At 36.8% G+C, this 21577-nt stretch overlaps 1 protein-coding gene across 1 annotated transcript in view; it reads left to right on the top strand.

The window, feature by feature from the left end:
- The window catches only part of FAM241A (family with sequence similarity 241 member A), a 72755-nt gene that overhangs the window by 43289 nt on the left and 7889 nt on the right, over nt 1-21577 (top strand). Inside the window, exon 2 of the mRNA XM_074228703.1 lies at nt 7044-7122. Within this exon, the coding sequence (XP_074084804.1) occupies nt 7044-7122 (79 nt within the window). The remainder of the gene's footprint in view (nt 1-7043; nt 7123-21577) is intronic.

Genomic DNA, 21577 nt, shown 5'->3' with positions numbered 1-21577 from the left:
AGAATTACTATGGCTTAAGAGAAAGAAGAAAAAGAATGCTGCAAGAAATCTAAGCAGAGCCTCAGAGAAAAGAATATATGGTCACAAGGAGTATAAAAGTACCTGTAAGAAATTGAAGTAGGGGAAATGCTAGGAAAAATGTATTCTTTATTCCATTCTCTTTGCATCAACCATATACCTTCCATTTACACTGATCCCACTAACCAGTTGTCCAGGTTATAAGATGGAAGTCAATGAACTTTTAGTGAAGTACCTTGCCCCAAACTGGCAAGGAAGGACTCCTGTGAATCCCAGTGCCCAGGCACAAAACAAGCCTCTAGGAACTAAACAATGGATGCCACCTTAGTCTGAAAGGATTAAGTCTCTGCACAAATAACCTAATTACCTCATCTCTGCTCTGAGCTACCTGCCTCCAAGTCCTCTTTAAAAGTTTGCTCACTCAGTTGAGTTTCTTGATTTCCTTCAGATCAGCTTGCTCTGAGGGAGCATAATTCCCCAAATAACCTCTCACTCCCCTATGCACTTCTTTACCATGTATCCCAGCTTGCCCCTCTCCTTTGGAGGTCAACCTGCTCTTGGGGAGCATCATCCCCAGACTGAACCACCACCTTCATCATGCAGCTGGATCCATGTTAATCCACGCTCAGTCACTGTCTCCTGGCTGGTCCCTTTCCCTTTTCCCTCCCTTTCTTAATTGTGCTGTTCTACCCAGACCAAAGTTCTTCTGTGCTTAAATGTATTATTTTAAGAATTCTTTACCTTGCTAAGAAACCAAACCAGTAACTTGTGAACTTTTGAAACCTGTGAATTAAAATCTGTCTTTTCAAAAAAAAGGAAAGAAAATTCTCCTTTTTGTTCTTATCAAGAATTTCTTTGATTTTTTCCAATGTCCTATCAACTTCTGTAGAACCTGATATTATATTTGAAGTGATAATTTTATATGAAGTGATTATTTTGATAATTTTTTTGTTATAAACATTCTACCAATTTAGACTAACAACCAAATATAAGACAAAAGCAATTCCTTTATCCTTAAATGCCCCCAAGAGGATCAAGCAGTGCTAAGTGGGTGTTTTGGGGTACTCCTGAAGACAGAGGGACCAAAAAAACAAGGGATAAGGAAAGGGGGATGGAAGAAAGAAAAAGGAAAAAAAAAGTGAACATGTGGGTAATGCAAAATGCTCGCCTCATGGTTCAAGTGACCCTCAGAGCAGTAGTCCTGTTACTGGCTTAGTGGCTCCTCTCTTACTTATCTTTGAAATGATAGATTGAATTTGAACTGAAAGATCATCAATGTTCTTCAGCCTCTTTACTGAGGCAAAGCTCCCTTTCACCTCATCCCCCAATTAACCATTATTCCCAACAACTCTGGTTTCTCACTATCTGTCTCTAGGCTGGTCCGGGATTCCTAATGTCTTTCTGCTGCTAAGTCCTTTTCAGCCCTTGAATGTATTTACATGCTGTTTAGACTACCAAATTTAATTTAAAAAGCCTTTGCCTTCCTGCTCATTTCCTCCTAATCTGACTTCCAGTGATTCTGCATCTCCAGCATGGAGAAGGTTGCTATGAGAAAAAGTGAATATGAAGTTTCCTTATGGAACTCAAGAACTGCGAGCTTGAGCAGATAGGAACTGATTATCAGCCTTTGTAGTGAATGTGTTTGTGGCCTGTGGCAGACCAGAGAGTAGACAGGGCTTTGGACTTGGCTAGACAGAAGAAAGAAAGGAAGGGTAATTAATTACAGAAGGTTTTAGATCCAGGTATGTGAATGATAGTGGTTGTTAAACCTTTTGGGAGAACCTCTGCCATCCCACATTCATGGAATTTCTGCTCCTACCACCCCAAGAGTGTTGTGGAAAAAAAAAACTTGAAGATTTTTGAAGGATGTCTGTATTCAGAAGCAGAGATAAGTAATACATGTCCAAAGCAACCCTGTCATAAAGCATTCAACCCTGAAAGCAAACTCCTAGGCAGAACCAATCTTCCAAAAAAGGGCCTTCAATTGAGCTGTATGAACAACCTCAAGATTCTACCAATTAGAGATTTATTTAAGGATTTTTTTAAAAATGTCTTTTGTCTTAAAAAATGCAGATGCAGGTATAGAGCAAAATAAAGCACAACCTAATAACAATAACCACAAGGACTTCAAAAACGTTAAGTGAATATATAAAAACTTGATTAGTCCCCTATATAAAAACTTGCTCAGTCCCCAGTCAACCTAGTGAAAAATCAGTATATGACATTTTGACTGGAAGTATTTGAGGGGCACTTTGCTTTGAATGAGATCATGCCCTTCTGGAGCCCTGTTTAGAAAACATAGACATTCCCCAAGACTGGGATTGACTCTAAGATGATTAGCTGATTGGATCTGGGCAACCAGTTGGTCCAGTGGAGAGATCTGGCTGCCTCAGATACTTACTAACCATATGACCCTGGGCAAGTCACTTCACCTTTCAGCCTGTTTTCTCTTCTTTAAAATAGGGTTAATATTAATAGCACCTGCCTCTTGATGATTTTGTGAGGATCAAATAAGTTACTACTTGTTAAGCCCCTTTGGAACACAATGTAGATGTTACTATAGCTAGCAGTATGCTTGCTAGAGAAGCTCCCCTGCTCCATAGTCTATGAAAGCAACCTCTTCACTTTATTATCTTTGAAAAGCAACATCAGTGTGCAGCACAGTGAACCTGTGCATTCCTGGGGTGTAGCCTGGGATTCCACGGTTTCCTCTTCCCCATCCAGAACAGCAGAGGGGTGCTTATAGCCGAAACACAGCAGAGGTCAACATGTAGAAACTAGAGAACCTGCCTGAACACCAACTTCTCCTGTATAGAAGAGAAGGAGTTTTGTGGCATGATGACAAAATCCAGCCTTATAGCCAGAAAAGTTCATCCAGGAGCACCTCTAAGTTCATTTATTTTTGAGAATTTTATGTATTTCTTCTATTCTTGGGCTCAGTGAGTATTATCTTATATAGATTTTCTGAGATGAAATAAAAGCATTCTGTTACCTAATTTTCATATCATAATGTGCTTATATAGGAGAGATGGACTGCGTTTTACCTAAATTTTAGAGAACCTAGACAAAAATTATATCCTTGACTTGTTACATTTCTTGCAGCAATTCTTAGGGAGTTTGGGAGAACTGAGCCAAGCAAAGAAAATGAACCCCTTGGGGTCTGGCTTTCAGAACTGAATGTAGGCTGGGTAAGTCTTAAGGCTTTGAAGGGAACCAGGGCTATGAATTACAAAAAGGACAGGAAAAGGAAGCTAATATCTGAGTGACTGAAAAACCATGATGGATTTCAAAGGACAAATAATGAATATCATGAAAGGAGAGAGACAGCCAGAACAAGACATTCTATGGATAGATAGATAGATAGCTAGCTAGCTAGATAGATAGATAGATAGATAGATAGATAGATAGATAGATATGAATATCTTCAGATATCAATTGGTATGAGATTCATTTTTGTTTAATTGTTTTTCTTTGTCAACAGAGAGTGTTCAGTCTGGATCTCATTCAGTGGAATTTTTTTATAGAGGTATCTGCAAAGTGAAAAATGTTAAAATGTAAATACTAAACATAATAAAATGTAAAAGCTATATACTAAAATATAAATACTATTGGGAAAGTTAAAGAGAAGATAATTTCATGCCTTAGAGTGATTTTTCTTTCTTAGTTTGCCCGCTTCTTAATATTTAACTGAGTTTGTGAAATTTGGCCAAGATGAGTTAACTAGAAAAATTCAAATCATTTTGAAAATAGGCATTGTGTTAGGGATTTCAGGGTAACATGAGGGAACTAGGAATTTGGGAGGTAGTGTCTAAGTTAGTTATAAGATGATGGGATAGATGCAGAAAAGATGGTGGAGAATATCAATTATAAAATATTGCTTGGCATATTCCCTACACCATGAATAAGAGAATCAGATCCTTTCCTGCTCTTTTATCTCTTCTTCCCTCCTACTCATATGTTCCCTACTTTTAAGTAATCAGAATTATATTAACACAGTTCTTTTACTGCACTGTGGGTTAAATAAGCGTGCACAGAACTGACCTGGAGAATTGCCATTTATAACATTGTTTCTATGGGGAAATGGGAAGCTCTAAACAACTGATTGTAAAAATAAATGTTTTAGTGATGCTTTTTTTCCATCAATGTCACTTCCCAGTAAACTTCCCCAGCTTTCCCCCCAATATAACCATCCCTGACAACAAAATGATATAATTAAGTTAGGGTTGTTAACCTGGGATCTTGGTTAGATTTCAGGGAATCCACAAACTTACATGGGAAAAAATATTACATCTTTATTTCCATCTGGTCAGTTTCCTTTATAATCTTATAGATTTTATTTTATGAATTTAAAAACATTATTCCAAGAAGGAAACTTCACCAGACTACTAATAAGGTAAAAGATACAAAGCAGGTTAAGAGTCACTGTGCAAGACAAAACAGACCAAGACTTTGATCATGTCTGTGGTTGGCTGTCCTATTCTGTACCTAGAGTCCACCCATCTGCTGGGAAGAGGAGGCAAACAAGTGATTTACATATAAGCTTTGGAAATTCACCCAGCTTGTAATTGGGAACTTGGCTATACATGGTCCTGAACTGGGCCAAAATGCTATTCATATATAACAAAATCATTAATATAGTTCAAATAGTCTCTCTTTTTCTACCTCTTTCTGTCTCTCTCACTCTTGTCTCTGTTTGTCCCTAATTTGTTATAAAAGGAGATTGTTTTCTTATGATTTTTGAAAGTGATTGAATCATGCTGTCAGCCAGAATACTCTGAAATGCATGGAATGAGTTTTGGTTCATTCAGCTGCTGATATTTCCTTTGGTGATAGCCTGTTAGGATTTGTTACTAGCATGTCTGCTCATTTTACAGATCAGACATTTTTAAGGGACTGTTATTTTTATTTCCTCCACTATTCTGTTTTTAAGTGTATATTTTTGTAGTATTTTATAATTCAGTTTATCTTTTTAATAAGTTGATAAACAATAAACCACTGTTGTAGGAATTAGGACTTTAGTTTACCACTGTTTGTCAGAAGAATTTGGTTGGGAGTTTTGTTACATATAGTACCTCGTTCAGTCTGTCATATTTTGTGAGTCAGAGAAACTGTTAATTATGGAGCCCAGTCAAAGATGAATGCACTTGAGGAGAACTTGTCTTATGCATCAAAACTTTCAGTGTGGTTTCCTGAAAATAGGCAGTTCAATGAGTTCTTTGCAAGTTGGCCACAAATGGGGCATGGTTTAGCTTTACACCACATGCAGGTATAAACATTTCTAAGCTATTCTCTGGAATACAAGTGCAGACTCGGTATTGTTAAAATGAAGTGGACTAATTTAGCTCTTTTTGAAAGATGGTAGCCTTAAGAATTTTATTTTAAAGGAGGTACTTTCTGTTTAATAATGTCATAAAACTGCAGAATTTTTTTTAATCTACCAAGCTTGGTTCTTGCATGCTATTTAGTGAAAAACAATTGAATCTCTTCTTTTAATCAGTGGAATCAAACTCAAGTAGAAGTAGTGTCAATAACCAGTCAAGTGAGCTGCATATTGACTTAGTTTTCAAATATGATTTATACATTTTATTGGATTTTTATTTATTTTGTTAATTAATTCCCCATTACATTTAATTCATTGTGCCTACAGTCAGGAATGTTTTGATCTGCATGAGGTGAGTTTGACTAGTGCCTTAATAAAATGACTTTTAAGGGATCATTTAACTTCTTTGGGTATCAGCTTTCTTATCTGGAAAATAAATGAGTTAGACTAGATTAGGGGATTCTTGACCTTGTTGTTATCATGGACCACTTTCACTGGTCAAGCTTGTAGACCCCTTCTCTGAATAATATATGTAAACCCCAAAAGTACTCAGGAAATCAACTACTTTGATAGTTATCAAAAAAAAATTTTAAACAGGATCACTGACTCCCCCTAAACTCTAGAAGATCTTTAAAGTCATTTTTACACTTTCAAAGAAGATTTGCTTTTAGAATGAGCAGAAATTTAAACAGTATGTAGGATAGAAACAACCAATTTGATTGTTTTACTAGATCTTGGTTTTTATTATATAGAGAGAAACTAAAAAAAGAAAATTTTATTGTCATAAAGCCACCCTCCAAACATTACTTTAAGCATATTTTAGCAGCATGTCACACTCTGCTTAGCTAAACTTCAGTGACTTCCATTGCCTCTAGGAGCAAATACAAAATGTTGTTGTTATCATTCATAGCTCTTTATAATCCAGCCCCTGTACCTTTTGTTGCCTGTGACATTGTCCTGCTGGCTGTTCTACCTAAAAGACACTTGTCTCTGAGCTCCACACATTTTCTCTGGCTTTCTCCATGCCTAGAATACTCTCCCTGCTCTACTCTGCCTAGCAACTTTCCTGGGCTTCTTGGGCCTCCTTAAAGTCCCAACTTTTACTGGAAGACTTCCCCAACCGCTACTTAATTTTAGAGCTTTTAGTGTCTGGAGTGTTCCTCAAGACTGTCTTTTGCTTCTTTTGTATCCCCAGTGTTTAGCATACTACCCCATACTTACCAATGTTTACTTGATTGTTCAAATTGTTAAAGAAATTGATCAAGTTACTACATGCAGGCAAGGATGGCATTGTAGATCTTATAAATAAGAAATGAATGAAGGGGCAATAAAAGTTATTCTTTAAATGTTTAAATGGCAGACTTTTATTGATCCTAACAAGATTGACTTGATCCTGCCAGCCGAATCTCTCTTAAAATTTTGTCTATATGTTCAAGAATATATAAGCAAATGCAACGTGTAGAATATACATACTAAACTTATCAATATATTTGTGTAGGCTTTTACTTGATCCATTATTATACAAACTTAAAAGTAGGTCAGATTTGCAGATAACTTTGAAAGAGCATGATTCTCCATGTTGTTTGTCTTAGACTTGGAAAAGTTGATGATCTTCCTTACTAGATTTGTGGCAAGTCTCACTAATGACTTCAGATTGTGTCCATCACCTCTAACGTTGATACCTTTCTGCCATCCTGTCCTCAAGAAAGTTCATCTTCAAGGGAAGAGAGAGTATGTTCTTCTGATTGGGCCCAGAATTTTCAGCCTTTGCCACAGATATGAAGGTGTGTTATATACTCTTTCAGGAATTACTGGTATGCTTACACTTTGTCAGTGGAGTTGAAAGTATAGAAAGTATAGAAAGAGAGTGGATGTACACATATACATACATACATACATACACACATACCCAGTAGTTTTCTATTAGGAATGGTAGTATAAGACCATATCTTACTACCAGGAAATCTCTATTGCCTGTTCTTTTTTAATAGTTTACTTTTTACAATTACATATAAAAACAATTTTTAACATTTGCCTTTTAAAATTTTTAATTCCAAATTCTCTCCCACTCCTCTTTCCCTTCCTTCTCCCTAAGGTACAGCTATGGAAAGGATATTTATATTTCCATATTAGTCATGTTGTGAAAGAAAACACATTAAAAAAATTCTATCAGTTCTGTCTTTGGAGGTAGATAGCATTTTTTTTTAATCATACGTCCTTTAAAATGTCTTAGATCATTGTATTGTTGAGAATAACTAAGTCATCCAAAGTTGAACATCATACAGTATTGCTATTGCTATGCACATTGTTCTCTCAGTTCTGCCCAATTCATTTACATTTTCCATGTATTTCTGAAAGTATTCTGCTCATCAATTCTTATGGCATAATAGTATTCCAGCAGTTTCATATACCATAACTTGTTCAGCCATTCCCCGGTTGATGACAGCTCCTCAATTGCCAGTTCTCACTGCCAGTTCAGCCAGTCCCAAGGCCTGCTGCTAGTTTGCTGGGGCATAGCTTATGATAGCCAGTCTGCCCCAGTGAGACAGACCTTTCCCACTGACCTTCTAAGTTGTTTTGGACTGGAAAATTATTTTACCCTACCTTTATGTTGGTTCTGCCACTGCAGAATCCATTTGGATTTTAAAAGTGGTTTGGAGGTGAATTTGGAGAACTCAGATGAGTGCTGCCTTTACCCCACCATCTTCCATACTGTTTCCAAAAATAATTTCTTTGTGGCCTGAAAAGCAATCCCATAAATAAGACAAATGTAAATACTTTCAAAATGTCTGTTTCACTACCTCAAGTGCTTTAGAAATATTTTGCCAGCCCAGATCAGCCTAGAGAGATGGATAGGAGGTCTATGGACCTGGGCCATAGGCACCATCCAACACAAGGAGAAGCTGCTAAGAACCATCTAGTTTTGAGGACCAAAACTTGTGTCAGCTGGCAACTCTGTTACTCACTTCCCAGTCCTGGGCTATAGATCCAAGGTAGCCTGAGGAGGGGATTCTCTGCCCAGTTGTGACATTGGGGAGGGAGAAGCACCCTTGAACCTTTTTTCTTTGCACCAAACAAGGAATAAGTTCAGAAACCAGCAGCAACTGTGTAACTTGGATCCCAGGAGCAGACTCCAGCTTAGCCTGGTCAGAAGCCTCCAGAATCAATAGGACTGGAATCTTAGACATAGGGAAACCTTTAACTCTTTCAGACTGAGCCAGCAGCAGTCTCCTGAAAGCTTAAATGAAGCTATTTCATAGGCTTGCTGCTAAATCCTCATTCAGAACTCTCCGAGCTCTATGAAGGGGGCAGTGATCATCCAACTTTGTCCTGGATTTTTCCCTGATTATATGAAGAAAACAGCCATAAGACCAGCCCAGATATTTCCTCCAAATGTATGCAGCAGAATCTGGACCTAACATAAAGTCTTAAGTAAAAAGTAGATTGGAGGAATGCGCGCGCGCGCACGCACACACACACACACACGTGCACACAAAATTCCCAATAAAATCTACTAGTTATGGGGATGTTTAGGATATGAACCCAGATCAAAAGAATGACTTCAAAACATCTTCAAAATGAAAAACACAGCATGGGCACGAGTTCAGCTAGAATTTTTGGAAGAGATAAAGTAAGAATATTTTAGAAAGTTTTTAGAAACCTTTTTACAAATTAAATGAGTACATCCAAGGGAAAAAATAGAAAAGAAATAAGGGCCTTAGAAGAAAGAACTGGAAAAAGAAAGAAGGCACAAGAGGTGCAGAACATTTCAAAGGAAAATAACTCCTTTAAAATTAGAATGGACCAAGTAAAAACTAATGAATCTAAAAGTATGATAACAAAATAAATAGAAGAAAATGTTAGAAAAACTCAACATAAATACTTGATCTGGAAAACAGATCAAGGAGAGATTATTTAAGAACTATTGTACTATTTAAAGTAATGACTAAAAAAAGTCATAAAAGAACCTTACATTATCATATTTCAAGAAAACTGGCCATTATCTGTTAAAATCACAGAGCAAGTGGAAATCCTCAAATCCAAAATGCACAAAAAATTGTGGCCAAACTCAATAGTTTTCTGGTCAAATAATAAATACTGCATATAGCCAAGAAACAGTCAGGATAGCATATGATTTAGCCACCACCATTATAAAATAATAGAGAGTTTAGAATATGATATTCCAGGAAATTCGAACTTAAAACCAAGAATAACTTAGCTAGCAAACCTAGTTTAATCTGGCCAGGTAAAAAATGGATCTTTAATGAAGTAGAGGACTTAGCATTCCTGATAAAAAAGACCAGAGTTTCATAAAAACTTTGAAGTACAAATACAAAAGTGGAAATAGTAAATGAATCATAAGAGACTAAACAAAGGTAAAATGAAATGTTTTGCTTATATTCTTATGATCTTAAAAGAAGAATAGAAAGAGAGGGGAAAAAAAGAATATATTGGGGAAACTTGAACAAGGAAGATTAGCTCACATAATTGGAGTGCACAAGTAGAAATCTATACAAACAAGGAGGAAAGAATGGAGAAAACAGCTGACATTTAAACCTTCAGGAGGGAAGAATGCCTGCATTGTTGGGTTCTAGAAAATCTAGAACTAGAAGGAACTTGGGAGGACATGCTATCCAATTCCTTCCATTTTACAAATGAGAAAACTGAGGCTTAGGTGACAGGACAAAAAAATCATTAAGATAGGTTTTGAGTACATTACCTCAGACCACAGAGCCAGGTTTTGTTCCACTCTTGACAAAAGTGCTTAGTAAACCATGTGGCACTATTATTGACCTCCTCTAAATCAAGGTAGCATAACAATGCAGCATGTCAGTATTGTAGGAATGATCAATTATGAAAGTCTAAGCTACTCCAATCAATACAGTGATCCATAACAAGCTTAAAAGGTTCATGATGGAAAATGTTATCCACTCCAGAGAGACAACTAATGAACTCTTAAGTGCAGATTGAAGCATATTTTTTCATTTTATTTTTCTTGGGTTTTTTTGAATCATGAATGATATGAAAATATGTTTTGCATGACTTTGTATCTATGATGAGTATAGTATAGCATGGCTTCTCCTTGAGGGGATGAAGGTCTGAAAGGAGGGAAAGGATTTGGAATTCAGAATTTTTAAAAATGAATGTTAATAAAATTAGATTCAAAGTTTAAAATGGTGCTATGAGTTATAAATAAAATCAACTTAATAAGTTAAAAGAATCATTTTTTAAATACAATAAAGTTGAAATAAATACTACTTAACATAGCAGACAACTCGATCAGGAAGGCAGCAAAAACTGGTAAAGTTTCTGATACCAGGTCCCCTGAGCTGTGACTTTTATGTTTAAGGCTGAAAGGAAGCCATATAGCTTCCCTGTTCTTTAAAAAAAAAACAGCCCAACACACATAAAACAGTTGTTGCTCCTACCACAAATGCCATAAAAATGCAAGATATTATACTTTATTTCTATTGTGAGTATTACATTTATTAATATAAGGAAATTGTGGTTGTTCAGTCTTTTCAGTTGTATCCAACTCTTCGAGATCTTATTTGCCATTTTCTTGGTAAAGATAACTGAAGTGAGTTTATCATTTCCTTCTCCACCTCATCTTACAGATGGGGAAACTGAGACAAACAGGGTTAATTGACTTGCTTAAGATTGCATAGTTAGTAAGTGTCTGAAACTGAATTTGAACTCAGCTCTTCCTGATTCTAGGCCCTGCATTCTCTGCCCTGCCTCACCTAACCTGCCCCATAAGGAAATTAGGGCTCACTAATTGATTCTGTAGAGGAACATAATATTTGAATTCATAGATCTATAATTAGGTAGTAAAATCTAGTACAGCAGCAATAAAGCCTTGTCAAAAGAGTGATGGCCTGAGAACTAGAGGTAAAAAGAAGCAGGAGATCATGGGTAAGTCACATAACTTCTTGGTCTTAGTTTCCTTTTCTTTATCTATCAGATTTACCATCTGAGATTCATTCAACTTTTTTCAGTCATTTTATTTTTACCTTGAAATTTCATGTTCCAACATTGAATCCTAAGTAGTCATCTTCCCAACTTAACCAAATCATTTTGTAAGAGAAATTAATGTAATCTTCAGGGTTCTGAGAAATGAGTTTCCCTATCAACTGATCAACTATTTTAATGCAAATTACCTATGTTGATCAATTAATAAACACATAAATCAAGCATCTTAAAGGTGTGGTGCATATATTCCTTATGGTCTTCAGTTTTTCTTTATCTTTAAAATATTTTGACCCTTCACCATACAATTCCAAGTTCTTTTGATTTTACAAATAATTGTTAATATACATTATGGCTATTTGTGAATAGTTTCTTATGAATAGCTGTAGTTACAAGGACTCAAAAAAGGTGAAAATCTGTAAATGAATCTTTGAATAGAATTTTGGGTTGGGGGGGTTTGAATAATATTTCCAACACTTTTATTTTAGAGATGAGGAAAACAGCTTGGAGATGATAAATGACTTACCCAAGAGCACACATGCAGGTGATGTTTAGTCCAGATTACATCCTAGGCCCCTGATTGTCCCAAAGTCACACAGGACTTAGATTTGAACTTAGATCCTCTCTTTCCAGATCCAGCACTCTTTCCATTGCACCAGGGATGATAAAACTTGATTCTCATAAGGTGCATGTAAAATTATGAAATCTTGATATGCCCACTATAGAAATTATCCAGTGATTTAGAAAAGTGGTCATTTAGGCTTGCTCTTAAGCATCTGTTCTAATATGAATTTTGTTATCTTTTTGGAGATCAAATCAGAATTTTACTACAAAAAATATAAAAACATTCACACTTGCTGCTATGATTTCTAAGCATTTTATTGACAAGGAGGAAAAGACCTATCTATATAAAAATATTTTTGAAATCAGTGTTCATAATAGCAAAAAGAAAAAAATGAAATCTGCTATTCTAAGGATTAGAAAATAGCTAAGCAAATTTTATATTATGACTGTAATGGAATTACTTTGCCAGAAGAAATGATGTGTGATTGTACAGATGACAGGCTAGTTCATCAAAGTAGTCTCAGTTCAACCTAATTTTGCTGAATTTTTCAGTCCATTTGTTGAGATTCTAGGGGATAGAGTTTTATCTAAAGAGCCCTTTCCATGGAAGTAAGCACATCCCCACTACATTGCTGAGATGCAGAGGGATGGGTGATTATGGTATAGGGAGAGATAGAGCCTCTTCACTGGTGTAGAAAGCTGGCAGACTTGTGCTGGCTCTGCCGTTGTTGGACAGGAGCAGGAGGCGAGGATCAGGCAGGGTGGCTTGGTTGTGGGTGCTTGCTCTGGACCTGAACCCCCTCTATTGAGGAGGGCATTTGGATGTCATCCTGGCCAGCACCACTTTATGAGTTATGGCATCAAGCGCCAGCCTTCTTGAGGAGCACTTCTTGGAAAAGGAAGAGGATGCAGAAAAGGGTCTTGTGGAGCTGGGGGCTGGGGGCTAGCACCCTTACCCAGCCTCTCTGCACTAGTCAGGAGTGGCTCAGCAATGTTAAGCATGAAGAGCAATTGCTTCTTGTTCACCTGTATGCAAGCAAAGAAAACAAGCTAAGGAAGGAGCTGCAAACAGACGTGGGACATGGCTGACTGCCTTGTTCAAGTAGAGGCACGTCTTACAAAATCAAATAAAGCGTTTTGATTGTGATTTTTTATAGAGTATTGGAATCTGTGTCACAAAGGATGTTTAGTGATTAACAGGAAAAGAGAATATCCAGAATATATCACATTTCTCTCCTCCACCCAGACCCCATTTTCAAGGCCTTACCCATGATTAATTACCATCCATTTCAAGAAGGCTGCTCGCCATGTTTCCTCTTCCTCACACCTGGACTCGCTCTCCAGCCACTTGTCCAGTATAGATCCTTCCACCTCCACCCTTCATAGCTGCTCACTCACTGTTTGGGTAGGGGCTGTCTTGATTGCTTGTATTTCTCTCTCTCCAGAGCTTAATATAGTGCTCTTCATAAATGCTCCATTCCACTCCCCACTGCAGGCCACATCCCTAACTATCCAGGCTTTCACTATCATGAAATTTCTTTCTCTTAGAAGTTGACACCATCCCTTTTATGACTGGTCAGTTCCTTCCAGCAGTTCCATTTTAAGGAGGATTCCCAAGTGGGACTGGTCTTCATCACAGCCCTCCTTACTCTCCAGGCTTTCTCTGTCATACCACATTGTTGTGGTGATGGTTATTACTGTTGTTGTTTTTTTTTAAAGAATTAAGAAAAGAGGGCAAAATACAATTTAACCAGATGTTATATTTCAAAACATCCCCACTGTAAACATTTCAGTTTTTAATTAGGGGAAAAAAAAAACAGAAGCCACTTTTTAAATTACTTGTTTGCTTGCAAAGAAGAAAAGTGCCAGGAAACAAATGAATTGAAACAGTCACAACTGTTTTACACCTAAAATTGCACTTGGGATGCAGAAAGTTTACTTTTGACTTTATTTTAAAATATGTTGTAGTGCTCCCAAAAATCAAATGCTTATTTCTATCATTGGTTACTTCTTGTTTTTTTAACTGTTTGTGTACCTTGGGAAGCCTTCATTTTAGGAACTAGATTTTGTAATCAAAATGCTATAGGAAAAAAGAAATGAGTCTCTGCAAGTGACTAAATATTAAAACAAAGATGTTTTTGATATTCACAGATCAGTCAGTGGTTTTTCAGAGTTATAAACACTGATCCTTTTACATAATTAGAAAGCAAGTTAAACAAAGCACAGACAAAATTAAACTTTTTATTCTTTAGATATAACTACCTCTTGATGAGAGTTTGAATGTCTCCTGATATTGCTTGGGGGATAAAGTTCTTTTGTTACCATTTTTGTGTCTGTGCTTGCACTGTATCCGAACCTCCTGTACTGAGGAAGGATACTTGGATTCTTTCAACAATTGGTTTTCAGTATGTCAACTTGGCCAGCACCAACTACTTGTACTGGGCAGCAAACCATCATCAGTAGGGTAAAACTATCTTAATCAAGCTCATGGTAGTCTGTTTGTTTCAGCTTTGCACCCATACTCCCCCTGTAACCTAAAGACTTTAGTTTTCCAGAAGCTGCCTCATTTCTACAAGGCCAAGGTCTCCCATTGTATCAGGGCCAACACCAGTCCTCACATTCCTATTATATCAGGCCAATGGGATCGGCAGGTTCAGGGGGGGAGAGAGTGAGAGAGAGAATGAATGTATGTGTGTGAAAGGGGTTCCTGCACACACTCTCTCACTTTAATCCAAATTATATGATTCAAGGCATGACAACAGGTCCTTGATGTCATGGTCTTCTTTGAGATCAAAGGACAACATACATAGTTACTTATATGTAATACCCTCTGTGGAGAAAGAAACTCTCTTCTTCAATGGTGGAACATGGAAAGAAGACAAAACAAAAAAAATTTAGAAGGGAAGTCTTTTCCATATGTTAGCTTAACCCTAAGTTTTAAATATTCCTATAAGGAAAATTCTCATGTTAATAGGAAGACAAATGACTGTTTAACGACTCCTTAAAAATATGAGGATTTCAGAAATTAACCTATTCCTGTACCTAGAAAAACTGTTCCTTCATGTATTCATTCAATATGTATGCATTAACTGAAGGCTCTACACAGAGCACTGTGGTAGTACATAGAAGATAATCAATTATCCATGTCATCAACATGCTAGGTAGTTATGGCTCTTGTTTCCAGGTCTTTGTTTAAATTCCTACAAGTTACCATCCCTGGAGTTTAATTGAGAAAGTAGATGATGTTATGTTCCTAAATTACAGTCCTTTGGACCACAATTGGAACATTCATCAGATCACAGGGATGATCTGATCCAACTCCCAATTACATAGGAGGAAATAGAAGTCAAAGGACTTGAGCCCCAGGCCTTGATGCCCACATGCCTTCTCACTTTTCCAACACCAGTAGGACCCCCAAATGGACTGCAGGCTCAAACAACTTTGACATCCAAACCAGTTCAGAATCTATTCTTTGAGATACTTAATTTTTTGTATTTTGATGGCATTGGTTTCCTTAGTTTCTTGATAAAGCCACCCTTTCAAGTCTTTCAAAAATTTCATCAAGATTATTCCTAGTGAATAGGACTCAGGGCAGCCCCAGAAATTGGTAGCAGAATAAATAGACTTGGAGGGTCCCAGAAAAGAGAGAGAAAGAGTTTGGACCAGCTGTTGATTTTCTGCAGTCCTGAAGATTAAGATTGCCCCTTGTTGGAGATAATGTAGAAGGGTTTTTATTCACTATGTGTTGCACAGGATGACCTCCCAAGTCCCAGATACTGTGATTCTGAGGAAGGAAAATTGCAAATACCAGATGTCCATTTAAAGGGGTTTTTTTTAATAGCTGGTATCTTGGGAAGAGCAAGAGGTAGAAGATTGAATTTATAAAAGAGCTCATAAGGATAGGCATAAGTGTCATGAGCCAGTCTATTTGAATTAGTCAGATGACATAATCAGTCAAATTCCAGTCAGTTGCATTAGAACATTTTCTATATCCTGGATAGTTCCAGTAGTTTCTAGTTTCTGCCAAACTCCACTGGAGATTCTAAGGGCTTACAGACTGGATATAGTTCAAGTCTAAAAGAGGCCAAACTGTAGACACAGAAACCTATAGGGCAAAGTTTATGTCTTTTGCTACCACATTAAAAAAGTGTTGTTTTTTTCTTAAAAACAATTATGTCAAAAAGTTAAATAGACAAGTGAAATCATTAGAATAGAATCTACTAGTATTGGGAAAAACATGTTCTACAAGAGGCCAATTATAGTTTGGGAATGTTTATATCTAGAAAGAGAAGAAATAAGAAATAAATTCAGCAGTTTAATTTCCTTATATGTCCTGTTCATATTTTAGGACAAGAGTCTAATCCCAAGAACTGAAAAACTTAATATAATTTGAAATAAATTTTTACCCTCCCAATTGATGTATAAGGAGAAACTACTGTTTTCTATGTTTACAAGTTCTCCATTTTAAACATCAAACAAAAGAAAGTCTATTTTTAATAGTATTATGGACCGAGTCAAGCTCTTAAAAAATCCCCATGGGATTAGTTATATTTCTTGTAAAGAATTATAAAAATTATTGATAGAGAAACTGAACCAAATATAGCAAGAATTATGGTTATCAAGGGATACTGTAAAAATTTTATATAAGAATAGACAGAGCCCACTTAGGTAAAGCCAGGCAGCAAGTTAGAAAAGTTCCTTCTGTTTAAATGGATTGTGTAATCTCACCTCTCCCAAGCAGACTGCGATTTCCTTGAGGGCAGGGACGAAGACATCTTGGTTGTTATTTCCTGTACAATACCTGGTATAGTGTCTTAAACTGAGTAGGTGTTCAGGAAATGTTTATTAAATGATTGAATGGTAAGGGCCCTATGCTTAAGCTAGAAAGGAGGAAAGATCTCCTAGCATAGTCAAGAAAAGCCTAATGGAAGAAACAAGACGATCTATGCCTTAAAAATGGTGAAGATCAAGAGAAGAGGGTACAGAAAATGATAGCAAAGGTACAAAAGGTATAATGATAAAACAAAAAAAAATTTAAGTGGGTGACATCTGATGTTTGATGAGTGATAAGAGATGAGAAAAGAAATGACTGGAAGTTTGATTTCATCAGAAAATTTCACAAGAATTTCCTCTACCAACCAATTGGTCCCAGCCCCAAAAAGAGACACAGTAAAAATACAGTTGGGGGCAACTAGGTGGTAGCATGGATAAAATCCTGGGCAACTAAATGTCACAATGAATTGAGCACTGTCCTTGGAGTAAGGAGGATGGGAGTTCAAATCCAGCCTCAGACACATCACTTACTAGCTGGGTGGTCTTGGGCAATCAGTCATCCTGATTCATATCTGGCCCCTGGACCTAGATGGTTCTGGAGGAGAAAGTGAGGCTTGGGACTTAACACAGCCCCCTGCCCCGATTCAAATCCAATTCATGTGTTTGTCATTACCTCCCTGATGTCATGTCCTTCTTCTAGAATGAAGGACAAACATTATTATTACTGGGTTTGGAATCAGGGAGACTCATCTTCCTAAGTACAAATTTGACTTAAGAAACTCTCTAGCTATGTGACCCTGGACAAGTCCCTTTGCCTCATCTGTAAAATGAACTAGAAATATGGTAAATCACTTCCAGTATCTTTGCCAAGAAAATCCTAAATAGGGTTTTGAAGAGTCAAATATCTGAAATGACTGAACAACAACAGAGTTCAACAGCAGCAAGCAGCAGAGTTTGGTTTTCTTAGTCAGCTAACTGTCAGGGAGAATTATTGAGTATCTCATTTTCTACAAAATAACTGAAGAGGTACAGTAGGAATTCAGAATTTCCCCTAAGTGGTTGGTCATTAGAACAAAGAGAAGTAAGAAAAGAAACTGAGGTTTGAGATTCACCTAAAAGTCTTCCTCTGCTAGAATGATGGTGAGGATCCTTAGGTGACTCCAGTAAAAAGGACCTCTAGAATGGGTCACAGAAGGAAGGGACAAGTTATTCTAGCTGAAAATTTTTCTAATATTTTTTATTTTTTAAATAATAGTGTATTGATAGTTTTTGTTTTTTACAACACCAGAATTTTCCCCAGTATCCTTCTAAAACAATCCACATAAATTTTAAAGAAAAGAAAAATCAAATCATTATATCAAAAGTCTGAAAATATATGCATTGTTCTACCCTCATGGACTTCCCACTTCTGCAAAGGAATGTCTGTCTTTTCACATCTCTTTATTGGGTCTGTGCTTGACAACTGCTTGCCAAGAGTACAATGGCAGCCTCCTGGGATGTATCTCAAATATATGGAGAACCTTCTGAGATGTGTCACCTGTAGACATAAAATAAAGATAGTGTTTATTATATTCCAGGCTGAGTGCTTCATAATTATCCTCACAGCAATCCTAGGAGATAGGTGCTCTTATTATCCTTATATTACATCTGAGGAGATTGAGACAAACAAATTAAGTGACTTGCCCAGGATCACATTACTAATACAATCATCTGAGGTCAAATTTCATCTTAGGACTTTTTGATCTGAGCTCTGTCCATTGTGCTACCTAATCCTTACTTGTGGTGACACTGTTGGGTGGGGTGGGGGGAACAAAGGGGCAGAGATTATTTCTAAAGTCCTAGAAATGAAAACTTTTTGAGTCAAGTACTGTTTTTTTAACCAATATCACTTGAAGGGAGGAGCTAAAGAAGATAGAGGATAGCATATGAAGCAAACAAGTAGTTAAATTATTGAATTTACATGAGATATCTATGATAAAAGTCAAGATATACAAGTAACTAACACAAATATATAAGACCAAGAGCCATTTCTAAATGGATGAGCAGTCAAAGGATATGAAGAGTTTTCAAAAACATTACAAATCATCAATGCCTCTCTAAGAGAGCATGAGCCAAATCACTAATCACAAAACACAGATTAATCACCAAAGTTGAAAACTGGAAGAGACCTTAACAGTCCTCCAGTATAACTTATAAATGAAATTAAAAATCTGACAATCATCATTCAAACTCTACTTGAAGACTCTAACAAGGGAGAAAACCTCCATTTCTCCAGCAAGTCATTCCACCCCAGGACAGCTCTCATTTTTAGGGATATCAAGCATAAATTTGACTCTTTGTAACTTCTGTCTATTCATTTGTTCTGTGGGACCAAACAGAACAAGACTAATCTTTCTACCCCATGACAACCCTTCAAATGCTTTAAGACAGCTGTTATGTTTTCCCTTCCCCTCATTTGCTCTTCCCTAAGTTAAACAACTTCACTTCTTACAATTAAAACAACTTTCATTTTCACTTGTGTCACACCCAGAAAATTGGCAAAGACGAGGTACAATGTACATAGTGTTGAAAGGACCTCTAGTTCCTTCCTTATTCATAAACTGTATTTTCCACCTTTTTTTTTTTGCATCTTTGCCCATTTCTGGTCAGTAGAATGAAGTTCTGCTGTGCAATGAAGTCACCAAGTATCAAAGTGAGATTCTTATGCTTGATGCAATTCAATTCTTCCAGTAGTAGGTTCACTCATCCATCATTGGACAAAGATTTCAAATTTGGAATACCAACATCTAAATTAATGTTCATAGTTTTTTAAAAAAAAGTAATTCTTAGCATCTTGTGCTTCATTTTCTGGAACTGCCATCATTAGCATAAAGACTGAAAACCTGAATGGTAATTTATATTTTTCTTTACTACATAGTTGTCGGGTCCTGTCGGGTCCATAAAATTATAACCAAAAAACTTTAACTTATAATAGGGAAATGAACAAAAATATCAAGGCATAGAAATATAAATAGAGGTGGACTTGCCTTACTGGGCTTTAACAATCTTATAAAAGAATCGATTCCATCGGAAGGAATGCAGTAGGAGCCAAGATGGTGGCACAAAACTAAGATGCTCCTGGAACTTTTCCCAAAACAACTTTGAATGAAATTTCTAAACAAACCCTAAAGCAACAGAACCCACGAAATAAAACAGTGAAACAGCTTTTCAGTGAAATATCTTGGAGGACCTTCCTGAAAAGGCCTGCCATGTGTGTAAAAAGGTAGTATAGCTCAATGAAAGTAGGAGAGCTGGGAAACCAGCTTATTTTGGGGGAAATAAAGTTGTTTTCAGTATTCATCCATTTGCAAGTTTATGAGTTCCACATTTTTCTACCACCTTCTTTTCTTTCTGTCCTCTCCATGGTGGTGAACATTCTGGAAAAAGTTGAACATGTACATTCTGTTTAACATATTTCCATATTAGTCATGATGTGAAAGAAGAATTAGAACTAAGGGAAAAATAAACCATGAGAAAGAAAAAAAAATATCCCATTCTTATTTACAGCTATGCCTACTAATTATGTATTTCACTCCATGCTGTCTCCCCTATGTGTACTTTTCTCTTTCCTTTCCCTTCACCCTCCTCACCAATGTGTTGTTGCCTCTCAGTCAGCTCCTTTCCCTTTCCATCTCCCTTTTACTTTGCTTTTTAACTTTAACTTTACTTTTACTTTCACCCTGCCTTTTATTAGCCCTGGCTTCCTCTTTCTTTCTCTCCCCCCCCCCCCCCCCGCCCCATTTTCCTGTAGGGTAGGAAACATTCTTAAACTCAGTGCTCATACCCTTCCTCTGTTCCCTCTGCTTTATCAAGTCTTTGTGCCGCTAATGAGGTGCTATTTATCCTCCAATTCCTCACCTCCTAGCATCATCCTTCTTTTCATGTCTTGATTGTTTTAAACCTGTCTTGTACCCAAAGCTACTGTCAAGATATACTCCTTTGAGCTGTCATGATTTTTTTCCAGGTCAATTGTAAAATAAGCCTTAGCCCATAAATAAGCCCCAGGTAAATTGTTGACTAGACAGAGTCATTTAGTGTTTCCATTACAACATACAATGGGCATATTGAATTATGACATAATTTTAGTACATAATTAAATATAAATAAATAATATTATTGACATGAATACTTAAAATAAATTATAATATAAATTATAATTAAATATTTGTAAGTGTCCAAGCAAGCTTCTTTGGACAAGAGATAAATGCCTATGTAGACAGATCAACTCGAAACTTATTGCCAAATGATCAGTCAGAGTACAGACATAACACACAAGTAATGGACACACTTAATAACATCTGGATAGAAAGTCCCACCTCTTATCATCACTAAGGGCAAGAAAGATAAGATTGAACATGTTTCAGGCATTTATGTTATTGATACCAAAAAAGGCCAGTGCAAGGAAGTGGGTCCATTTAAGGAGAGGTCTGCCCATCTGGGATTCAGCCACACTCACTGAACTAAAGACATGAAAACCTTCCTCACAGAGGGAAGGATGACTCAATGATGCTTCCCTCAGGAATATCCTCCTGTCTCCAGACTCTTGATATTACCATAAACAAAGCCATTCAAGGACCAGTCGCATGTAGAAATGAATGATTACATTGAAAATGGAGTGGAGAGAAATTAGTATAGAAACTTTGTGAAATCGAGTCATGGGCTAGTCATCAACCCCTGTGATGCCTTTGTACTATGATCAGGCTCCATGGACTGAGGTGCTCATTGAAGGAGAGCGCTACTGTTGGACCTGAGAGATTGGGGCCAATGGTGCTACAGGAAAGAGTCACAGGAAATTTAGGCCAGAATGTGGGATTTGAAGCATAATGACGATATTCCAGAAGATGGCATGTCTTATTTGAATAAATGTAGATTTTTGTACATGAATAAATGAAT

Source organism: Macrotis lagotis, chromosome 3 (assembly GCF_037893015.1).
Source record: "Macrotis lagotis isolate mMagLag1 chromosome 3, bilby.v1.9.chrom.fasta, whole genome shotgun sequence".
NCBI classification, from domain to species: domain Eukaryota; kingdom Metazoa; phylum Chordata; class Mammalia; order Peramelemorphia; family Peramelidae; genus Macrotis; species Macrotis lagotis.
The sequence above is the reverse complement of the archived record's forward strand: the minus strand, read 5'-3'. Positions and strand labels throughout refer to the sequence as shown.